At 46.0% G+C, this 21,919-nt stretch overlaps 1 protein-coding gene across 3 annotated transcripts in view; it reads right to left on the reverse strand.

Moving 5' to 3' along the window:
* Positions 1 to 21,919, reverse strand: part of PIK3C2B (phosphatidylinositol-4-phosphate 3-kinase catalytic subunit type 2 beta) — a 90,618-nt gene that overhangs the window by 13,252 nt on the left and 55,447 nt on the right. For all 3 annotated transcript variants that reach the window (XM_028734220.2, XM_028734221.2, XM_028734222.2), the window contains 10 exons: positions 21,067 to 21,189; positions 16,003 to 16,170; positions 14,983 to 15,094; positions 11,040 to 11,182; positions 6,173 to 6,361; positions 5,845 to 5,938; positions 4,560 to 4,654; positions 3,764 to 3,944; positions 1,776 to 1,883; positions 494 to 586 (listed from right to left, as the gene is read on the reverse strand). In XM_028734220.2, the coding sequence (XP_028590053.2) occupies positions 494 to 586; positions 1,776 to 1,883; positions 3,764 to 3,944; positions 4,560 to 4,654; positions 5,845 to 5,938; positions 6,173 to 6,361; positions 11,040 to 11,182; positions 14,983 to 15,094; positions 16,003 to 16,170; positions 21,067 to 21,189 (1,306 nt within the window). The remainder of the gene's footprint in view (positions 1 to 493; positions 587 to 1,775; positions 1,884 to 3,763; positions 3,945 to 4,559; positions 4,655 to 5,844; positions 5,939 to 6,172; positions 6,362 to 11,039; positions 11,183 to 14,982; positions 15,095 to 16,002; positions 16,171 to 21,066; positions 21,190 to 21,919) is intronic.

Raw genomic sequence — 21,919 nt, forward strand, 5'->3', positions numbered from 1 at the left:
TCAGGTCCTAGGCCTGCAGGCCAAATTTGGTCCACTTGTCAATCACCTGATGTTAGGTGATTATTCACTTTGAAGTCCCAAAGTCAGCAACATGCATGCAGGCCTTATAAAATGTCCTTTGCCTGAGGCTATGGCTTTACTGCCCACCTGCTGTGGGTAGTAGAGCTGAAGCCTGCTTAACCTTGCAAATACACAACCAGAAACGCACACTGAAATTCCTAGCCAGTGACAATGGAGCCCATTAATGCTTTTATTTCATGGGTGCATAGTTTACTTTTCAAGCCTGCTTGCCACAGACTAAAAACCTCTAATCACGTGTTTTTTTTAAATTAAAAATATGTGATGGATCTTAGAAGGCACAAGAAGAACTTACAATATATTGCTTGAACATTAGATTAAGCAACACTAAAATCCCTAGATCAGGGATTTGTTCAGAAGTATCTGGGCAAAGAAAAACTGTAGCCATAACCAAGTAAGAAACATCACGGCTCACCTTAAAAATGACACGGATATTCTCCCCAAGAGGGTCAACATTCAGGAAGGAGAGCTTCAGAGGAACCGCATTGGAGTTGAAATAGGAACAGTCCTGCAGTCAAAGAGAGTAAGATGGGGGAGCAAGTGGTCAGAATGGCCTGTGCTTTTCTCACCCTAGCTGCATAAGAAGTGGGTGTCTAGCATCAACAGAAGGGCTCTCGGAGAACATAGGCCTAGGACAGGGGTCAGCAAACTTACCACGCCTCGGGCCAGTGTCTCCAGCACCGATCGTGCGGTGGGCAGGAGGGTGGGGGAGCGCGTGCCCATATGCGTGCGCACACGCTATTTCCGGCTTACTTCTGGGTCGGAGGAGCACCGGAAATAGCTTGTGTGCATGTGCACGGGCCTCCTGCGACCCAGATGTGCACCGGAAATAACGCTTGCACATGTGCAAATAATGCTTGTGCATGTGCACAAGCTATTTCTGGTGCTCCTCTGACCCAGAAGTGGGCAGCCACGCAGCGCAGCGCTGGTAAGAGTGGGGGGCGGCAGCAGAGGTCACCGCAGGCCAGATAAATGAGTCCCCTGGGCCTTAGTTTGGGGACCCATGGCCTAGGATCATGCCAGAAATATAATGTTTTATCTCCCCCAAGATGAGGATTCCAGCTCATCCCAGATACAGTGCTACCTTGGTTTGCAAACAGTCTGGTTTGCATACATTTTGGATTACAAACACGTCAAACCCAGAAGTCCATGTCCCAGTTTGCAAACTTTTTTTAGAGGCCCCATTGGCAAAAGCGCGCCTTGGTTTACAACCTTGGTTTACAAACGGACCTCTGGAACGGATTATGGTTGTAAACCAAGGCACCACTGTACCAGGGTTTTCTTCCTCTTGGCCTTTTGATGATGCCCTAATTAATGTGCAGTATTAATGTACAGACTCAGGACAGATAAAAGAAAGTGCTATCCATGTAGTGTATTAGTTAAACTATGGAACTCACTCCCACAAGGGGTGGTGATGAACACCGACTTAGATGGCTTTAAGAGGATTTGACAGAAATTATTTGAAACTGAAAAGTTAAGTGGTAAGGATGCTAATGGCTGAAAGCCAATCATTCCTATCCCCAGGAGCAGCTTGCTTTGCAACAGAGAGGAAGCAGTTACTTTCAAATCTTGCCAATGCAAACGGTGCAGCCAAGCCTGGGCATCTTCAGGAAGCTCAAAGTATCCAAGATGCCTGAACTTAGAGGAAAGAAGCTACAGCACACCAGAAACAGTGTTTCCCACAGTCAGAGACATACCCTGGGCACAATCCCCTTCACCAGCAGGCTGGGGCTGAGCGGGAGGCGGCAGGAGCCATTAACATTGAAGAACTGCTTTACATCCTCCAGCCCCTCACGAAGGATGGCCTGAAAGAAAAAACACAAGCACAAAGTTGTTCAGCAGAGAGTACCAGGCTATTTGATCTGCTGCCTGCCCCAGGCACCAGTCCAACCTCTGATGCAGCAGAAGTCTGGGTTTGGAACCCATCCCAAAACAGGTTGCTGCACGAGCCCATTCTTGACATAATGTTTACATGCTGTTCCAACCTCCCTCCGCCAATGCTGAACCAAGAGCCACTCAAATTCCACATTCAATTGGGCAGTTAAAGCAAATTTTGCCTAAAAGTTTGCAAATGAGGTGCCATGTTCAAAGACGCAACTACTTTTTCCAGGTTCAAGGAGTACCTTCTGCTTCCAGGATTTAGGTTTGTAAACACTCCCAGAGCATTTCCAAGCACAATTCAAAGTGTTGGTGCTGACCTTTAAAGCCCTAAATGGCCTTGGTCGAGTATACCTGAAGGAGCGGGGTATACTGCTTGTGGCTCATGGGCCTTAGGTTACCGATCCCTGCTTTAGATATTTGAAGATGGCTATCATATCTTGATAGGCCTCTGTAACATGGGGAACAGTGGATAATGTTCCTCTTGACGATCTCAGTCATCAAGGAGGAGAAGGGGAAGAGGAGAACACCCCCATTGGTAAGCCCAAACACTGAAGTCCTCCTTCTGCTGGCTCCCTCACTGCGAGAAGCAAAATTACAGTGAACCAGGCAGAGGGCCTTCTTGGTAGTGGCGCCCTCCCTGTGGAACATCCTCCCTTCAGATGTCAAGGAGATAAAGAACTATACAACTTTTATAAGACATCTGAAGGCAGCCCTGTATTGGGAAGTTTTTTATGTTTGATACTTTATTATGTTTTATATTTTCTGTAAGCTGTCCAGAATCACTTGGGAAACCCAGCCAGGTGTGCAGTGGGCGGGGTATAAATAATAAAATTATTATTATTATTAAAGAATTTGCAGCTTAATCTGGCACGAAGCATGACATCGGAGGTGGGAGGGGAAGAGCTTGGGAGCTAAAGGTTATATTCAACTCATTGAGATTTAAAAAAGGTAAAGGTACCCCTGACTGTCCAGTTACGGATGACTCTGGGGTTGTGCGCTCATCTCGCTCTATAGGCCAAGGAAGCCGGCGTTTGTCTGCAGGCAGCTTCCGGGTCATGTGGCCAGCATGACTAAGCCACTTCTGGTGAACCAGAGCAGCACACGGAAACGCCGTTTACCTTCCCACCAGAGCGGTACCTATTTATCTACTTGCACTTTGACATGCTTTTGAACTGCTAGGTGGACAGGAGCTGAGACCGAACAATGGGAGCTCACACCGTCGCAGGGATTTGAACCGCTGACCTTCTGAACGGCAAGCCTGAGGCTCTGTGGTTTAGACCACAGCGCCACCCGCGTCCCATTCATTAAGATTAGTGGACCTAAATTAACCATGTCCATTAAATTCAGTGGGTCTACTTTGAGTTTGATTATTGCTGACACAACCTTAGGTGTTAGTTCACGTGCCGTAGAGTCAGGCTACAGAACAGGGCAGTCTTAAGATGAACCTCAAAAGCCACTTATGGAAGAAGCTGAAAACTGTAATGGCTGAATTTTAGCCCAGGCCCTTGCTTCTTGCTAAGAGAGGCTGGCAATTATTTATTTAGTACTCACATCAGCCTTTGCATTCCCAAACAAAATAGACTTTAGACGGTTCCTACAGCAGGCCTCACCAACCAGGTGCCCTCCAGACGTATTGTGGCCCAAAGCCCATCAGTTCCAGTCTGCACTGGCTGATGGGAGCTGTAGTCCAGAACATTTGGGAGGGAACCAGGTTGGTGAATAGTCTCCTAGAGCTTTGCTGCTTCATTCTTCCTTCCCCATCACACATTCATGGGAGACATGAGGTGCTTGCAAGCACACATACCTGTCGCGATGAAGGAGCAGCTTCACGAACCTGCTGAGCCAGCTTAGCCAGGGTGTTCACCAGCCAGCACTGGCGGTCAAACTCTTCTCTCAGGCCCTTGCCACAGCAGCACAGCAGAGCTGCCAGCAGATACTGGTAACGGATGCTGAATTGAGAATCCTTGAGACCATCTTTCAACAGCCTAGAGACATGGAGACACTGTCACCAGAAGCATTGGGGTTCATGTGAAAGACCCATCCATCCACACCAACACAAGCACAGCTAAGCAAAGTCTTTTTCCTGTCTCCTAGACAGACCAAGTCGACTTAGGAGACAGACCAAGTTTTCCTGATTAAAACCAAATTTCTTATTTTTAAAAAAGGGGGACCCCCCCCCCGATCTACAAAAATTGAAAATATAAGTTAAAGGTAGCCAGAATAATGCAACATAAAACAGAGGGGGCTAAGGTTCTTGGACTCCTGAAACTGCTCCTCATGAGGCCTAGAAACTTGATTTAATTTTTAAAAGAGCTTGATTTAATTAAAAGAAAGAAAGAAATGAAAGCATAGAAATCCAGTTCTGAACAAAGGTATTTATGGGTGTAGTGTAATGCTAAGCAATTCTTAGGAAAGAAATCATTTATTCAAAGGCTGGTAACAGTGAATGGAAGCATAGTGTTCTGAACATTTTCTAGCGTCTGCTAGAAAGATTCAAACTTGAGGATCATAACTTCTTCAGATTCTCTTTTTCTTTTTTAAAACACACACCCTTGTTTCTAATTCATTCACTATGCCAACAGCACATCCACCAACATTACCAGAAAAAATAGTGAGTTATCCTCAGGTCACAAACGGCTCGCTTCATAAGAAACCGCACCAAGGGACTGTCCAGGTAGCATTCATATTTCAGAGCCTGGGAGAGGAAAGAACAGATTGGTTATTCTGTAATAGTCTGCCTTTGGGGGCATAGTCCTCACAAGCTGGTATACAACTAAAGGAGACTCAATCAAGATGCATGTGAGTCATAAAAAACGTAAAGAACTCAGAATTTTGTTGGCCTTCTGTTCTGCAGGAAGGAGGACTCCCTACCACAGAAAAGGCCCTGTCCCAGGGTGGAGAAACAGCTTCCACCACCATCCCTTTTGTGTATCCTGTTTTGAGGAAAAACATGTGCTTTTTTTCCTTTTGGCTCTACAGCTTGGAAAGCACCCAAGAAATCACCCAAAAATCAATTAATGTAGTACTATTACTATGTTACCTCTTACATTGCAAGACTTTATTTATTTATTTATTTATTTATTTTCTCACACAGGGTGTTGAAAACATAACCATTTTTATGAGAACACAAATTGGGACGGTGAAAGTATGGTAGAAGAGTAAAATATTGCCCCTGCCTTAAAAAGAAACAAAAACAAGCATAGTAGTGATAGTTCCGCTCAGCACTGCAATTGTGAGAATACCTGAGGTAAATTAGCCTAGAAAATATAGGCAAACCTTGACAACCTCAGTACAAGCATTCACCAAATGACAGAAAAAAACAAACATTTCTCTACATTGCAGGCAGCAAAGACAAGAAACAAAATTATTACACTGGAGTTTTGTTTTGTTTTGTTTTTTAGTAGGAATTCATCAAGGCAAAATGTTAAGATTTTGAAACAGTCCCCCCAAGACAAATCTATACACTGCTCATTGTGAGAACAAAAACTATTTCTAATTAACTGTCGAATACAAGAGAACAAACTGAAGAATGTGACCTATGACAGCAGTCTGAAGTCCTACTGGAAGGATTTGCTGTTTAAGAGTTCTTCCTCAGTATTATCCTGCTTTAATTCTGAATGCTCCACTATCTTTAGTACAGGTGAACTGAAGCCTAGCAACCTATCCTTAGGGTATCTGGCCATTTTACAAAGGCTTCTGAAACTCCAACCATTTGGAGAAAAACTGCTTTAGGTTTTGCCGCCTGACTTCTGAGCTCCCAAAGAACCAAGCCCTCTGCCACGGCAGCTGCCTCCCGAGATACAATGCTGTCCAAGCACACAAGCCACTGGCATGTGTGCTTCCAAATGGAATGGAAATATTTCTCAGGTAACACATGTGACTTACCTGTACCAGCTGGGGCAAATAATCCAGTAGCTCAGCATCAGATATGGAATCAATCCACTGCACAGCCGTCCTCCTCACCTCCTGATCTGGGAACCTGCAGCGACATATCAGGAGATTTTCACTAGAGGACAACTCTACCTCCATGTTGGTAGCCACCTTTTATTATGTGTAAAACTTAACAGTTCCCCTCTTTCTCTCCCCAAAAAGAACCTTCAAAAGCAACAGACAACAATAAGAAACACGGACAATAAAACAAACCTCCCCCAAATGCATAAAACCACCTTCACAAAATACAATAAAAAACCCCAAATCTAGGGAGATGACTTACGCTGCATGCAGCAGCCCAAGAGCATCTTGGTGATTCATGTGAGTCCATTGCTTCAGCAGGGCATAGATGTCAGGCAAGCAGGCCCACTCCCAGCTCGGGGCACTGGCCAGCAGCAGAGGCAGGGAGCCCGGCTGAGAGTGGCAGTAATAACGCTTCTCCCACAGCCGCTTCCGGTCGGCATCTGTTAGCCTGGGACAAGAGAAGTCTTAAGATCAGTCTGGGGACACAAGGGCTATTAGCTATGGCACTTGCAAAATTTCCAGAAGCACCCAAACTGGCTGATTCTGGAAACCCGATGCTGGAACAGAAACTATGAGCCTTTCTTTGACCTGATCTAGGAAGGCACTTGTGCTTTTAAGGGAACCTTATGCATATTTGACGCATAATAAAGGCACAAAAAGAATGGGGAGGCCGTCAGAAATATATTTCTGTGCAGTTTGTTTGTATGAGAGAGGGAGAGAACAGCCCATTCTCATGTAGGACTGCTAGAGAAGAGCATCGCGCCATTTGATCATATACTGTTTGTTCACAGGAACACAGACTGAACCTTGGCTGTTCTGTGTCTCCTCACCACCACCAAACTGATGTTGCTTTGGGACTCCACCAGAGAGCAGCAAAACCACAGAAAGACAACAGCACACTGCTTCATCTCAAACAGAACAAGGCTGCGTGCTTCAATTACCAGTCAATCCATTTCTCTCCATGGGGAAGATGGGATCAGGTGGCTAATGGGTTGACTTGAAGCAATTCCATCCCCAGTCTAATGGGGTCAAAGGTTCTCTTGCCGCAAGAGCTGAAGGAGGAAAGGAAGTTGCAGCCCGTGATGAACGCAAGAGCCCTCAGGAAGAGGAGCACTGTGTCATCCAGACACAGTGAAATACCTCTGCTCTTGCTTGAGGTTCCACCCGCATCCTTTCTCCCCACCAAAGGACTGATGATTCAACATGAAGATGAATTTTAGGGAGGAGGGGGTTAAAAATTCCTGAAAAACTATGATACAACCTTTAAAAAAACCCCAACCTAGACTTGATAGCACAACAGTCTGGCAATAACTAAAGGAAAGAATGAACTAGTAGTGCTTAATTTCAAGAAAATGAAATGCAGAAAGTGCATCCTCTGATCCAGATGTTCTGCCTACCAACCAACCCTGGCCAACCACAGATGATTGGCAATGAGCTAATAATAGACAATGGTGAGACACTATTTCTTTACATGTTTCAAAGCAAAGCCCTACATTGAAAACAGGGATTGTGGGCATGGAATGTGTGCAGAGTAGGGTAACCAGGATTATAAAGGGTCTGGAAAGCAAGCATTATGAGGAATGGCTGAGGGAGCTGGGTATGCTTAGCCTGGAGAAGAGAAAAAAGAGAGAGAGTTGATACAGCAGCCATCTTCAAATATCTGAAGGGCTGTCACATGGATGATGGAGCAAGCTTGTTTTCTGCTCTGGAGGGTAGGACTTGAACCAATGGATTCAACTTACAAGGAAGATTATGACAAAACTTTAGGAAGAACTTCCTGATGGTGAGAGCTGTTTGACAGTGGAATAGTCTACCACCAAAGATGGTGGACTCTACTTCATTGGAGGTTTCGAAACAGAAGTTGGGTGGCCGCATGTCAGGGATTCTTTAGCTGTGATTCCCTCCAACTGTAGAGTTCTATGTTTCTACAGCTAAGCCCTGAAAATGATGCTTGCCCCTCTGTGGCTCAGGCTCCAGCTAGAAAATTAGCTAGCACTGATTTTGTTTGGTGCCTGAGGGGTATTTCCATGTTGAAGGTCAATGCAGCTCATGGGGGCAGCTCAGGGGGGAAAGGTCAAAAGTGAGGGGTATGAAAGAGATCTTTTAAGGCAGTCAGTCTTAAAGATAGGCGGGGGGAGTGAGCAGGACTTGTCCATGCAGTTCAGGACTGCAAAGGGGTAAGTGGCGGAGAGGAGAGAAATATGGAGGCCTGTGTTCAGGGAAGGTAAAAGGCCAAAATTTGAGGAGCAACTGGAGGTGTCCTGAACTGGAATAGAACAGGGAGAAGTTGCAGTATGGGGGGGGGGGGAGAGAACAGAAGGCCAAAGAAAATAGAATAGCTTGGAGAGACAAGAGTAGAGTAGAACAAGGGGCCTGGAAGCCACATTCCCAATCCCAAATATGTTAGAGTTGCTGCTTAGTGGTGAGCAGCCATTGAGCCACTTACTAATGACTTGGTGTGTTCCAGTGTTGAGCTTTTGCATTGAAAGCCATTTCCCAGGGACTGAGGACTGACAGTGCCTCTGAGCTGTCTTGGCAAGACAGTGAGAGGAAAACTGAATCACACAGAAGAATTGGAGGGAGACCAGGGTTGGTTTTGTGAGAGGCCAAAGCTAGGATCCAGGGCCATCAAGATCAGCCCAGCCGCAGTGCTAGAGGAATAACAGGGAGGGGCTGAATGTCCGGATGCTGGCAAAGCAATATGGCCAAGGCACTTGCATAATAGGGCTAGCTCCATTCCCACAGGTTTCCTTAAGCCACCTCCAGGAAATACATTCACTCACTCAGGCCAGAACAAAAATGAAGGAGAGTGAAAAGCACAGGCCATCCATGAGAACTTCCCACCGCAGCTGTGACCCAGAGCAGACAGGAAGGGAAGTGGCACAACCTACTGCACAATGCCAGGAAGGGATGGTCTGCCCCTACCAAGCACTGAGAAAATGCTGCAGAAAGCTTTCTTGCTTTCAGCCAAAGAGGGGAAAGGGTGAGGGCAGCCTGACATCGGATCTATTTATATACTAATATGTTCAGGACAAAGAGCAGGATTGGAGGTAGCCAATAAATTGAAGGAGATGACCCCAACCACCCAGAAGAAAAACCTTCAAAGAAAAACACTACAACTCTATCTGGGCTTATTAGCTGCTAGTTACCCAAAAAGTTATCCAAGCATATTACAATATATTGGCCACTTTTGCATCCAAGTGGTATATAAATTAATTAAGCACTTAAGATTTACACTCATATATACTATACCACACTTAAAGAAGAATCATATAAACATGAACAATTTCTCATTCAGAAAACAGCCCTCCCACCCCAACAGCAACAGGAAGTGTTAGACACACACCAACAACAAAATCAATTAACTCCATCAAAGGCCTGGGAAAAGAGGTAGGTCTTTACCTGGCACCCAAATGATGCCAGTGAAGGCAACGGGTAGAAGGTGAAAATCAAAACTTCCCCCTGTTTTAATGTACAGTCATACCTTGGTTGTCAAACACCTTGGTACTCGGATGTTTTGGCTCCCAGAACGGATTAAGTTCGACAACCAAGGTACCACTGTAATTTAAGAGTTAAGAGCAGCGCCTGCTTTCATATTAAGACTTTCTTTCTGAAATTGCCCTCTTTTGTTCACTTTTTATGGCACGTCCAGGCAATGTCATTGTCCGTCTGCTGCATTTCAGTGTCCCTCAGTGCTTTGCAAACCTGACCTATGACTATTTTGGCTAATTTAAATGCAATTACCATAGCAGCCTGTCCTGGGTGGACTAAGTGCTATGAGGCTCTTAAAGCCCATGTGCCTTTAATTAAGAACTCCCTGCATGCAGGCTCAGCCCATTATAGGAGAATCTGGGCCAAAGAGAACAGAATTGCTAGATTATATAGTGCTAGTTTATTAAGTGCTTGTATGGAATCTCTGCTTTAATTCTACTCCAGGCTAATTACAGGAAAGAAACACTAAAGGGATCAATTATGGAAGCAATCAGCGTTAATGTTGTTAATAACATATCAAGTGGGTACAGTCTGACAGCAGTCCTTACTGGCTCTTGTGGCATTTGAGTTTTGCCACTCATATTCCAAGTCATCTATGGTTTTAGCCATGCAGATTCCCAGGATGAGAACAGCATTACTGTGGATCCAGCCTCCAGTTTTATAGCTGTTTTCTACTTGTGTTTCAATGCTACCTGGTTTTTAACTGTACATTTTATAGTGCTGTTAAATGTCTCATGGGGCCATTTTCAGGGTCAATTAAACAAAACTTTTTAAAAATGGAATAAACTGTGGGGGCAGGCTGCCCCTCATTGAGCAGATTATAAACTAGAAAAACCAAATAACTTGTTCATGGCTATAATGGAAGTATTTGAAATCCTTCCTTATCTACTGTATTTCCTTGAACATTAATCTGTAGACCTTTCTCCACAAACTTTTCATCAAGTTTAATAGGAACAAGGAAGACTCTGAGATGATTGCCTATTAGTGTTAGATTCCCTTCTGTTCTTATTTGTATTTAGATCGAAACCACCTCTGCCAGTTGGAGACTATTTATGGAGGAAACAGATTTATTTAGATGATAGTCTCAGTACCCAGCAAGACGGTCAGTAGTCATGAAAATACATTGCTAGCAGAGAAACATATGCTGAACAAGTTTGGATGCCTGGGCATGATTACAGAGCAGACTATGTAGAAAGTACTTTGAGCGCTGGCCTCAGAAAGTGATGGAAAGAGAGAGGGGCAAGCACTGGAGATAAGAAGCCTAGACAATATGCGAGACAGATCCCACAGAAAGAGGGAGGGAACATAATGTATGTGGCAGCAAGAGCAATTATATTAAACGGGGGGAGTAGAAGCAGAGGGGACCAGTCTGGTAGGAAACATTTCACCCCTTAAACCAAGGATGGGGAAGAGCTTTGGCCCTCTAGGTGTTGTTGGACTCCAACACCCATCAGCCCCAGCCAGCATGGCCAATGGTCAGGGATGATGGGAATCATAGTCCAGCAAATATCTGGAGGGACCCCTGCCTATTACCCCTCCGAGATGTTCAACTCAGGGCCATCAAAAAGTGTCAGTGACCAAGAATCTCTCCCCTGATACAACAGTGCGCCCAAGCACACTCTCCATCCTCTCACCAATAAAACGATTCCTTCTGCATCACCTCCTTCAGCTTCCACTGGTCTCCCTCAAAGAGGCTGTTGAAGTTGTACTGGGGACTGAAATCAGCTGCCGGTGGACTGGTAAACTTGACTTCAAATGCTGAACTGGGGAAGTCAATCTGGGAAAGGTAGGGAGACAAGAACGGCCTTTTAAGCACATACTTACTGCCACCCTGAAAGGGCAGATTGATACCGGGGATGCCTTATCCCACTATCAGCACATGGAAGTAGCCTGAAAAGGAGTCCTGCACCTGAGCATCCTATTATTCATCACACAGAATATGACACATTGCACAGAAGTAGGAAAAGCAGACACAATAATGAGTCACACTGCGGTCCCAGCTCCATCCCATACACACATCTGTGGAATGGACAGACCTACCAACCAGCCAAGAAATTATGAAGACATTTGTGTAGTCATATTTTTATTGTAATGAAAGCAGTATGTTTTCTCTTTCCATTTTTCTGCCCACACCATTCAGAACCTGTGGGGGGCCATGCATTCACCCTTTTTGCAGGGTGTAATGTGTATGCAGACCTGCACATTCCCCCAAGTCACAGGGTACACCGTACAACTGACCATACCTTGCCACCTAGTGAATACTGGAGCCCTGTTCTTCTGGGGCACTACTTGATAGTGGCAGCCATGTAAAAGCACCATGCATTGCCACTTGGGCAGCTGCTTCACATATTGAATTCCAGCCCACCCTGTTGGCTGTTTCAATTCTCACATGCTTTCCTTTCCATTGGGATGCTTTAGCAGGTTTTCCTCGTAGCTCTAAACAGTGTTCCTGCAACAAAGAGGTCCGAATGTGTATGGGGCTGTAGAAAAGCTGTGAGGGTGCTGTGAAACTAAGCTTCATGGGGATACTTTCTGGGCAAGAAGGCCAAAGAGCAGATCAGGAAGCGGAACTGACCGGGGTTTAAGGCCAAATTACACTCCCCTTTAGCTTGGCCACATCTAGGTCACTGGGGAAGTGGCAAATACTGAATCATCTGGCTGTTCCACCAAATACCATGTGCTCAGGTTGTGACTCACCACACCATCCTGATACTTCCAAAATCAGCTGAATACTGGTGTGCCCAGACCAATCTGGACTCTGAGTGGAATGATCAGATTTGGCTCTGAATTAAACACCCAAATGCACTGTTAAGTTGTGGTCAAACATACAAGATGACACAGCGATTCTTCCAAAGCAGCTCTTTATTTGTAAGCTGGAACAGAACTGAACTGAGGAGCTCAGTCAGCCTGCTTATATAGAGCTCCAGAACAATTGTAACTGTTGCGACTTTCTAAAACTATCCAATCACTGAACGTCACTTTCGATCCTTCATTTGCATACAAACTATCCAATCACTGAACGTCACTTTCGATCCTTCATTTGCATAACTATCTACAGTATCCCCCTGCTGGCCCAGGGTAAGAACTTCAGTACATAACATGCACAGAGCTGGTCCTTTCGTTTGACCTTCCTTCTTTTGGATGCCATGAGACACCAAGAGCCACCACAAGGCATGCACTATCCCTGGCTTCTTTTTGGCAAACAGCACAGCTGTTAGACTGGAAGTGAGGAGCCTGTACTCTCCATGTAGTGCAGGACTGCAACTCCCATCAGGCCCAGCCAGCGTAGCCAGGGAGGATGGGAGTTGCGGTCCAACCCCTTCTTGAGTTAGATACTCACTGTCCATGCTTTAGAGTGGCAGCTATTTGCTGACCTCCAAATGCTTGGGGAAGCCCTATATAAGCCTATAGTGTATCAAGGTTTGGAGCCATGGATGAGTTTAACAGGACATTTCCTTGAAATCTTTCAAAAGGAAAGATGGAAAATGAGCTCAGTCTTTCTTGAGCCTTAGAAAGTCGCAACCACACCCAGCTTTGGACTGGAAAAACCACGATGGGATGGGATGCAATGGCGCCACCGGCAATGTGCATCATTTACTCAAATGCAGGTCCTTTGCAGCAGCAGCAGCAGCGTTTAGGGGATTACCGGCAACAGCTTGAGTTTAAAATGAATAAATAAACAAAACTCGATGGGTTTGTAAGTGGCTTTGGAAAAGAAAAACCAGTCTTTTGGTTGCGTGCCAAAGAAATCAGTCCCGTACAAGCAGGTCGGAGAACTGCAACAGAAGGGAAGGGAGGCTAGGGAAGGGAAGTAATTGAAGCTCCAGCAGGGCCTGGTTTGGATGCTTAGTAATAATCCTTCTGCTTGCTTAAAATCAGCAGGGAAGGAGGATAGTGCACACGATATGACCCAGGGGAGAACCTCTCCAGACCCAGCCCAGCTGGATCCAGCTCCCCACCCCCTCCCACTGCCAAATCTCCACTTCATCAGCACCGGCCTCTCCCTCCATTCCTTCTGTCCACACCCTAAGCAGCAGGCTCGGGGTCCTGCCATCTAGCTTCAAAGCCAAAAGGATATTAGCAAGTGCAGGGGAGGGGAGGGGAAAAGAAGACAGAATGAGCAAAAAGCTGGGGGGGGGGGGGGAGAGACATTGGAGCCGGAGGAGAGACAGATATAATAGATGAATCCAAGAAAGAAAGAAAAATAGAGAATGCTATGCTTGTGTTGGGACTAGGCAAGTGCTTTGGGTCACAAATCTACTGCAACTCCTTAGCACAAGGATTTTCAGGATGCCAAGGCCCAGAGAGACAGCTTCCCAAAATGACAGTATCAGGTTGCAATCTTAAGCCCCACTGAATTCAATTGAATTTACTTCTGAGTAGACATTGTTAGGACTACAGCCTATGCAAAATCAGGCCTCCACAAGTCACCTTTCAGTCACTTTTCCCTTTACAACAAAAAGTCCTGCAGCACCTTAAAGACTGGCATAATCATTTTTGGGTTAGAATTTATTAGAAGACAATCTCATATATCTAAGCACTAGGCTTATTCGGAGAAAGGTTCTCCCTATCCCAATTTTTACCAGATCAACCAAAAGCTGGAATCCAAGCCTTTTCAGAAAATTGTCTTATCACAGAAATGCAGAGTTTATCATTTACTTCAAATATTTGTACCATGAATGAATATGCAACAAATAAGTAGTTGTAGCAAGGAATCCAATGTCATTCACAGTAGCTGTTAGGAAAATGCTATTTATTCCACCACCATCCACCCTGACTAATGAGAAAGTGTCATTTATCCCCCTAGCAGCAACTAACAACTGTGACTTGAAGTGGCCATTGCACCACAGCTAATAAGATGTGCCTTCTTCCTTCATGTCTGTACCATTTAATGAATGTTTTCAAAGGATTATATGTGCTTTTAAATATATAAGGCTGAGTTGCCATTGCTGTAGTGCTTCAGTACATGAACCCTCCCTTCAACAGAGAATGAATGAATTAATAATAATAATAATAATAATAATAATAATAATAATAATATACCCCGCCCATCTGGCTGGGTTTCCCCAGCAACTCTGGGTGGCTCCCAACAGAATATTAAAAACACAATAAAATATCAAACATTAAAAACTTATACCAGCAAGGCTACTGACTCCCCATAGCAATCTCCTGTAAAGCCATCACCTTAAAAACAACTAAACACGCCTTTTTTCCAATAGTAGAGTGCCTATCTCCCTCTGTTCAGAAAACCGTGAGATTCCTGCCACCACTCCTACCCCTATGTACTCAGTCTATTCCCCTTCTCAATCTCTTATGTAGGGACACAATATTGTGCCACTCTCAGTGGATTGGAACTAATACTAGCCCCAATTATTTTGCCATTGCTTGGATGGGTGGATAAATCAATATAGCCCTGACCTGATACTAAGTCCAGCACATAGTGGAATAAGAACTTAAGGTGAACCATTCGGCGACTACTGCTGGATCCCCAATCTCAAGAGGCAAACAATAAGAGCCACAAAGAAAGTACATTAGGGTTGTCTGTGTGTGGTGACAGAGCCCAAGGAAGAGACTCACCTGCAGAATAACACTGTCAGGCTGGTTGAAGTTGGGAGCACTTGACCTGGCACTAGACGGGTCTTGAGTCGCTGGCCACAAACCCAGGAGCTTCCGTCCACAGGTCAGGACCCTGCACGGATGCACACGCAGGAGAAAACAGACATTAGCACCAGATTCAGGCTCTAGTAGTAGTTAAGAAGACCCAGTTAGCAAAAGCAGTGCCAACAAAAAACCAATTATCAAAGCAAATCACTCCACAGAACATTGAGGTTGTTTTCTGTTACCACACTCCATTCCTTAGCAATGTTACCACTGTCTGGAAGAAGATGGCTGGACTGACAAACCCTGAATTGGTCCTCTTAGGACCTCTCTCTACAAATTAGGGAGGGTCAGCTCCTGAATTTCTCTCTCTCTATCCACTATATGATCCTGCTCACATGATCACTCAAGACCCTTTTGCTGGCCTGCTTTCCTGAGCAGTTGCCTTTTTCTTAAAAGGGGCTATTAGGAACAGAGTGACCTTAAGCACCAAGCATGTAATAGCCCACAACTCTATTCAATCCCCTGGGTCACTTATGGTCTGCAAATCTGATTCTATTCACTGAAGACTTAATCAAGGCCAGGGTTTCCTCTCCCACTATGCTACACATGTGCAATTGGAACAGAACAGAAATTGACTAGGAAGACTGACTAGGAAGCTACTGCTGTTGTTAGATGACCCCTGTGATCATCTCATGCCTTGCTCAGTAATGCCAGACCGTGCCTGTTGCAGTTCAGGGACTTTTGCGCCATTTTGGCCTCACCACGTGCCATTTTCCCCACTTGCACCAGCCTATCTGGATATGTGTGATATGTCCCTTGTCAGCTGAGGACAACGCTTCATGCAACTGATGAAGTGGCCTCTAGTTGACAAAAGACTCTTCTTTTGCATTTGATCTAACAGGCTGACACGGCCTGCCCCTTTGGAATTCATCCCAAACAGATGTCCCGGAAAGCTACACTGCTTATTCTCTCCCACACAGAAGCAGGCACACGTACTGCCGGAAGTTGAAGAGCGGTGTGGTGACCCAGCCCAAAACCTCTGGGACACGGCGCTGCTTGTTGGTCTCGGATGAACTCCCGGGAGGCGGGATTGGAATGGCATAGAGTGTGGCTGTCAGGAGAGTCTCTCGTGGGAGGCGATTCACTTGGACCGGGAAGCAGATTCTGGAAGAAGCAGAAGCCAATGAGCAAGAACGACCGCTTAACATCCATTTCCCTCGAAGAAGCAACTATCTCATAAAACAACTTACACTACAGCACAGCCTTCAGCAACCTTCCAGATGTATTGCACATGTACTTGCTGGGGCTACTGGGAGTTGGAGCCCCAAAACATCTGTAGGGCATCAGGCTGGAGAAGGCTGTGCTGCTGCATGGTTAGTACGCAAAGTCTTCAGGGAGGGGGTGGTGGAATTATGCCATTTGCTGTGAGGTAAGTGACGGTGGTTTCCATTTGACTGGTTCTGAGCAGACACTGAAAGACAGTGCCAAACGTCAGCGGCTGAATCAGTGTCTTCCTGGCATAAATCCAGCACTTGCTAATATTCGGCCACATAAGACCTTGTTTCACCCTGTAGGAAGGTTGTGCACTTCAGCCAGCTTTGAGCCTGTGCTTCTTTCCTCCTTTCCCTCGATTGCATTTGAATTCAAGGCGCAGTTGCAAAAAATAGAAATAAAAATGCAAATCATCCAAATGTATGACAAACACAATAAATCACTGCTCAGAATTGGATCCATGTGTGTGTGCATGCACACTCACACATACCGTACATAAATGAAACATACACAGAGAGCGCGACTTGTGTAAATGTGTCATTTTGTTATCACTTTTCCACAAGGAAACCTGTTTCTACTGCCTTAATCCTACAGCTATAGGGACACCGGGCCTAGTGTGCAGCCATCAACATTCGTTTTCGCGGTCTGGGTTTCAAAGATAAGGAACACCTCAAGGCTCTGAGGCAGTCAAGAGCGGGAACGTGGGAATAATGAAGCACAGTTTTAAGACACCAAACAACTGGATTTCAATGAACGTTATGTCCAACAAACTGCATCTCAAGGGATATTGTTTGGGGAAGGTGCGGAAAAATCCCAGGATTACCCGGAGAAAGAAAATTACTATTAAGCCTGCTTTAAATCTGCAGTATAGCTCAGTCAGAAGATATGAGACTCTTAATCTCAAGGTCGTGGCTTCGAGCCCCACGTTGGGCAAAAGATTCCTGCATTGCAGGGTGTTGGACTAGATCAGTGTTTCCCAACCTTCGGCCTCCAGCTGTTTTTGAACTACAACTCCCATCATCCTTGACCACTGGGTCTTGCTAGCTATGGATGATGGGAGTTGTAGTCCAAAAACAGCTGGAGGCCCAAGGTTGGGAAACACTGGACTAGATGACCCTTAGGGTCCCTTCAAACTCTGCAATTCTATGATTCCATGTCCTATAGGAGGCTGAGTATCAACATGTGGGGTCCTCATCTGGTTGGGCAAACCCCACTACCTCAGAAGGGCTCACTGGTGCCCTAAGCCCCCTTTTAACTATCAGGGCACCCAGTGGCATAGGAGGGGACCCACCACTTTGCAGAGGACCTGCTCAAACTGCCCAACTTGCACTACAGGCTTCGGCTGTACCAAATCCTCCTCATGCTCTTTTCTCGTCCATCTCTAACTTTTCTCCAGTTGTGTGGCTTAGCCTATATGTGTTGTATTTCTGCATTTCATTTCTCCCCACAAAAATGCAGCAAGGAAGGAAAGTAGGATACACGTCCAGGACATACACAGCACAACCACCACCCAAGCTCATATTATTATTCCTCTGGAGAAGCTTCAGACTGTAGCTGCAGCCAAAGGAGAAATAGGTCATGTTGAAAGACTATCACTGCTCTAACGCTCAGCGTCTGAACCCCTGCTATGCAGCAATGGAAATTTTAAAAAAAATTGCACTGCATGACACATAAGCTTCTGGCTCAAGTCACTCCTGGCAGGAGAAAGAAGTAGGCTGGTCCTTCTCATTGGAACAACGGGAAAAGGGGAAAGATAGGCAGAGCCGAAGACTTCCCTTCTTGAAGATCAGAGATACAGACGGAAAAATTACAAAGTGGTGATCAGGGATCATTGAGAAGCAGCAGTTCAGTGCAAGGACAGAAACTAAAAGGTAAAGGACCCCTGGACGGTTAAGTCCAGTCAAAGGTGACTATGGGGTGTGACACTCATCTCACTTTCAGGTCGAGGGAATGCGCATTTGTCCAGAGACAGCTTTCTGGGTCATGTGGCCAGCATGACTAAACCGCTTCTGGTGCAACGGGACACCGTGACAGAAGCCAGAGCGCACAGAAATGCCATTTACCTTCCCGCCGGAGCGGTACCTATTTATCTACTTGCATTGGCGTGCTTTCGAGCTGCTAGGTTGGCAGGAGCTGGCACAGAGCAATGGGAGCTGACCCTGTCACAGGGATTTCAACCGCTAATCTTCCGAACAGCAAGCCCAAGAGGCTCAGTGGTTTAGACCACAGCACCACCCGCATCCCACTGGACGAGAACACGCCAGGACACACCATGACACTACAAACATGTTCAGTGTTAGGATGCAGACTTTCCTCCCTAGACATTGCATAGAATCATAAAGTTGAAAGGGCGATCCACTTCAACCCACTGTTGATGCTGGAAATCAGCTCCTACACATCTTGGATAGGTGGCCACCAAGCCTCTGCTTAAGAGCCTCTAATGAAGGAGATGCCACATCTTAAATATACTGATACGTATATCTATGACCAAGGGTAGGTACCTGAGTCAGCAGATATCTGTTATAGATTCCTAAAATTCATAACTTCAGGCCACTGCCTGTATACAGAGATTAAAAGCTGCTTCCCAAGAGTCCTTGAAACAAATGTGCTCATCTTCCTTCACACCCCTCCACCCGGATATTCTAGTTCAGCCTTCCCAAACCTGATGCCCTCCAGATGTTTTGGAATATAACTGCCACCAGACTCACCTCGAAGAGAGACACCAGGTTGAAGGAGGTTGTTCTAGCTCATCATAAAGGGCAGGACCTTTACAGTGAAGGCTCCCTTATTTGTCCTCACAAATCACTATTTTAGCTTTATAGGTAGTAACTTGATTAGGATTACTCGGTGAAGTCCACGGCTGAACAGCGAGTTGAAGCAAGGTGACCCAGATTAAAAAATCCAAGCATCTGGCTAGTGAACCACACAGGCTTGCCACTCTTAGAAAGAGTGATATTGGGGCTCAAGCATGCTTGGAAGTCATACATTAATCACCCACAACTACCACTACTCTTAATAAAATACCTACGGTTTTCTCAGTGCTGTATAAAGATTAGGAAAACACCTTCTTTCCAAAAGGCTTCCCCTCAAACAACTGACATGCTCATTACTAAATGCTGAGGAAATGACACACTGCATGTGTTCAGAAATGCTTTATTAAACATTTCATATGCTCCAGCGTTGTGCTGTGGGGGATTTTGTTTTTAAAAAAGCAGGCTTTGGAGATACAGGGAGGCCGGCTTCGGAGGAAGCTGTGCAAGGACGTCTCCGGTTGCAAGAGGGAGTGCAACCGCCCTGCATCGCCCATTTCCATCTGGAGCTTTCCTGGGAGGAGCTGGGGGAAGCACATGAGCACTAACCTTGTCCAAGGGGGTTTCCCCTTCCTATTCAGCCATCTTAACAGGAAGGACCACCAGCCAGTCCCCTCAGCCGATCCCGTAGTGTTAGCAAAGCTGGGGAGTGTGCCAGATCAGCGTGGCCTGATACCTGCCCAGAGGCAGTCCAAGGGTGCTGCACATGCCTGAAAGCCCTTTGTGCAGCTAAGGGCCAGCAGGAAGACTGCTACATGGTGGGCTCCTCATCTGGGCTGTTCCCATCCTGGGGCTCATCCACTGAATAAAGCACTCACGCTGAGCGGAGCTGAGGCAACACTCTCCATGTAGCTTCACTGTGCGTCCTTCTGCAGGACAGGCAGCTTCTAAAATTATCTATTTCCCACCTCCACCCCCATCTCCTCTTGCTGGCCTAGAAAAAACGTCAAATGTTACTGGACCTCAGTGGAGAGGGGGATGGCCAGCAGCCTTCCTGCTGCCCAGGCTATTTTAGGACCAAGTTCCCTTCCCCTTCAGCAACTGCACAGTGTATAGAAACGAGGTCTTGGGAGATGACACCCGCTCCCACTCCTCTGAAATCCTACACCCATCGGAAGTTATTTTGCCAGCTTCTCAGATTCAAACTTCTGCCTGTGGGAGGGAATTGTCCAGGCATGCAGGGCTGATTCTGTGGAGTCACAAAAGCAGCGAGGGACCGAGTCACGCTTTACACAGCAGACGAGCTGGCTGTTTTCCCACTATCTGTCTCCCCAGGAAGCCCCGGTGAAGATCGAAGAGGAGACCCAGTGGACATGCGCCAAAAGCCACAGGCAGTCCTAGTTCCCTGGCATGTGCCTGTCGCTTGTCCCTTTGTTGCCTTACGGACCTGCATCTCTCCTCTTCAGACAGGAGATGCACCTTGGAAAACCAGCACTGTAAGACGGGAAGGCCAAACTACACATACACAACCACACGGAGTGGTAGCCCTGCTTTACTGCTGAAAGCTGCTGCATGCTTTTTAGGGATCACTGTTTTACATTACTAATTTATAATACACATGTTGCTTTACAGCAGGGATGGGGGACTTGTGGGCCATACCTCACTCCACTCCATTCTCTCTCTCTCTCTCTCTCTCACTCACACACACACACACACACACACACACAACGTCTTCCTCATGGGGCTTGAAGCCTTGTGGGGTGGGGTAGGCTGATGTAGAGCAGAGAAATTAAAAGTAAGCAGTAGATTATGAACCCCCTTTGCCCTACACGGCTTCTTCACTCTGTAGATTGAAAACTGGGACTTTTTGCCTGCAAAGCTTTGTAGCTACAAGCAGAGGAGAATTATTTCTCATCCACCTCCTTTATCAACTTGCATTAAAAACACATGAGATCGCCCTTCCCCAGCCACTTTCCCACCCTTTCCTTTATACCCTTCTCAACACAGACAGGGAAGGGCAGGTGGGGAGGTGCCTTACTGCTGGTCCCAGATGATGAGATGGAAGAGGTACTTGTACACATGAGCTTTTCGGGTTTGCAAGGGGCTGCAGAGCTCTTTGCCACCATGGCTGAGTGAGCAGGAGAGATAGAAATCTTCATAGCTGTAAAAAAAAAAAAAAAAGGAAAGGAGAGATGGGTAATTTTTTGTTATCTCACAGAGCAGAAAGAAAAAGTCTTGATCTCCGAAAGACTGGAGGCAGGGGCTGGGAGGAAGCAGCCTGCTACAATTCTTAGCTGCAGTCGAATAGCAAACAGGAGGAACCCATGAAATAAATACTTTGACTTGATTTATTTCAAACTCAGCAGCTGAGTCACTGGTGAGAATCTGTTTTAATCTCAAGCCTGGAACAGCCCCACCTAGTCCTCCCCAGCTCCCCCCAGCCCTCACACAAAGGAGAATGAATGAATGGCAGGCAAACCCCAGATGGTTCAAGTCTGGTTGATAGGCACAAATCTTGTCCATTCGATTAGAGGCATCCTGACTTGGTAGATGACCCCCAACTACGAAACTTCTCATCCGCCCCTTGAGACTCATCAAGGCCAGAAGCCTTGCTAGATCTTTTATTTCAGCTCAGTTTTGAGGGGCTGGGGAGAGAGAGACTGGGACAGGGTTACAATCTGTGCTGCTTTGTTTGTTTCAGCAGCATTTTTACAGGACATTTTATGTTTGCGTTTCAGTCTACAGTTAACCAACTTTGAGCCTTGGGGTTGAAAAGAGCCTTGGAGGATATTCAAAACATAAATACATTTTCCCACGAGCCCCCTTGATGCAATCCTTGAATCCTCAATACCCTATTCAGTATTGCAACTGCAATATTCACATGTTCTTTC

Source organism: Podarcis muralis, chromosome 5, assembly GCF_964188315.1.
Source record: "Podarcis muralis chromosome 5, rPodMur119.hap1.1, whole genome shotgun sequence".
Classification (NCBI taxonomy): Eukaryota; Metazoa; Chordata; class Lepidosauria; order Squamata; family Lacertidae; genus Podarcis; species Podarcis muralis.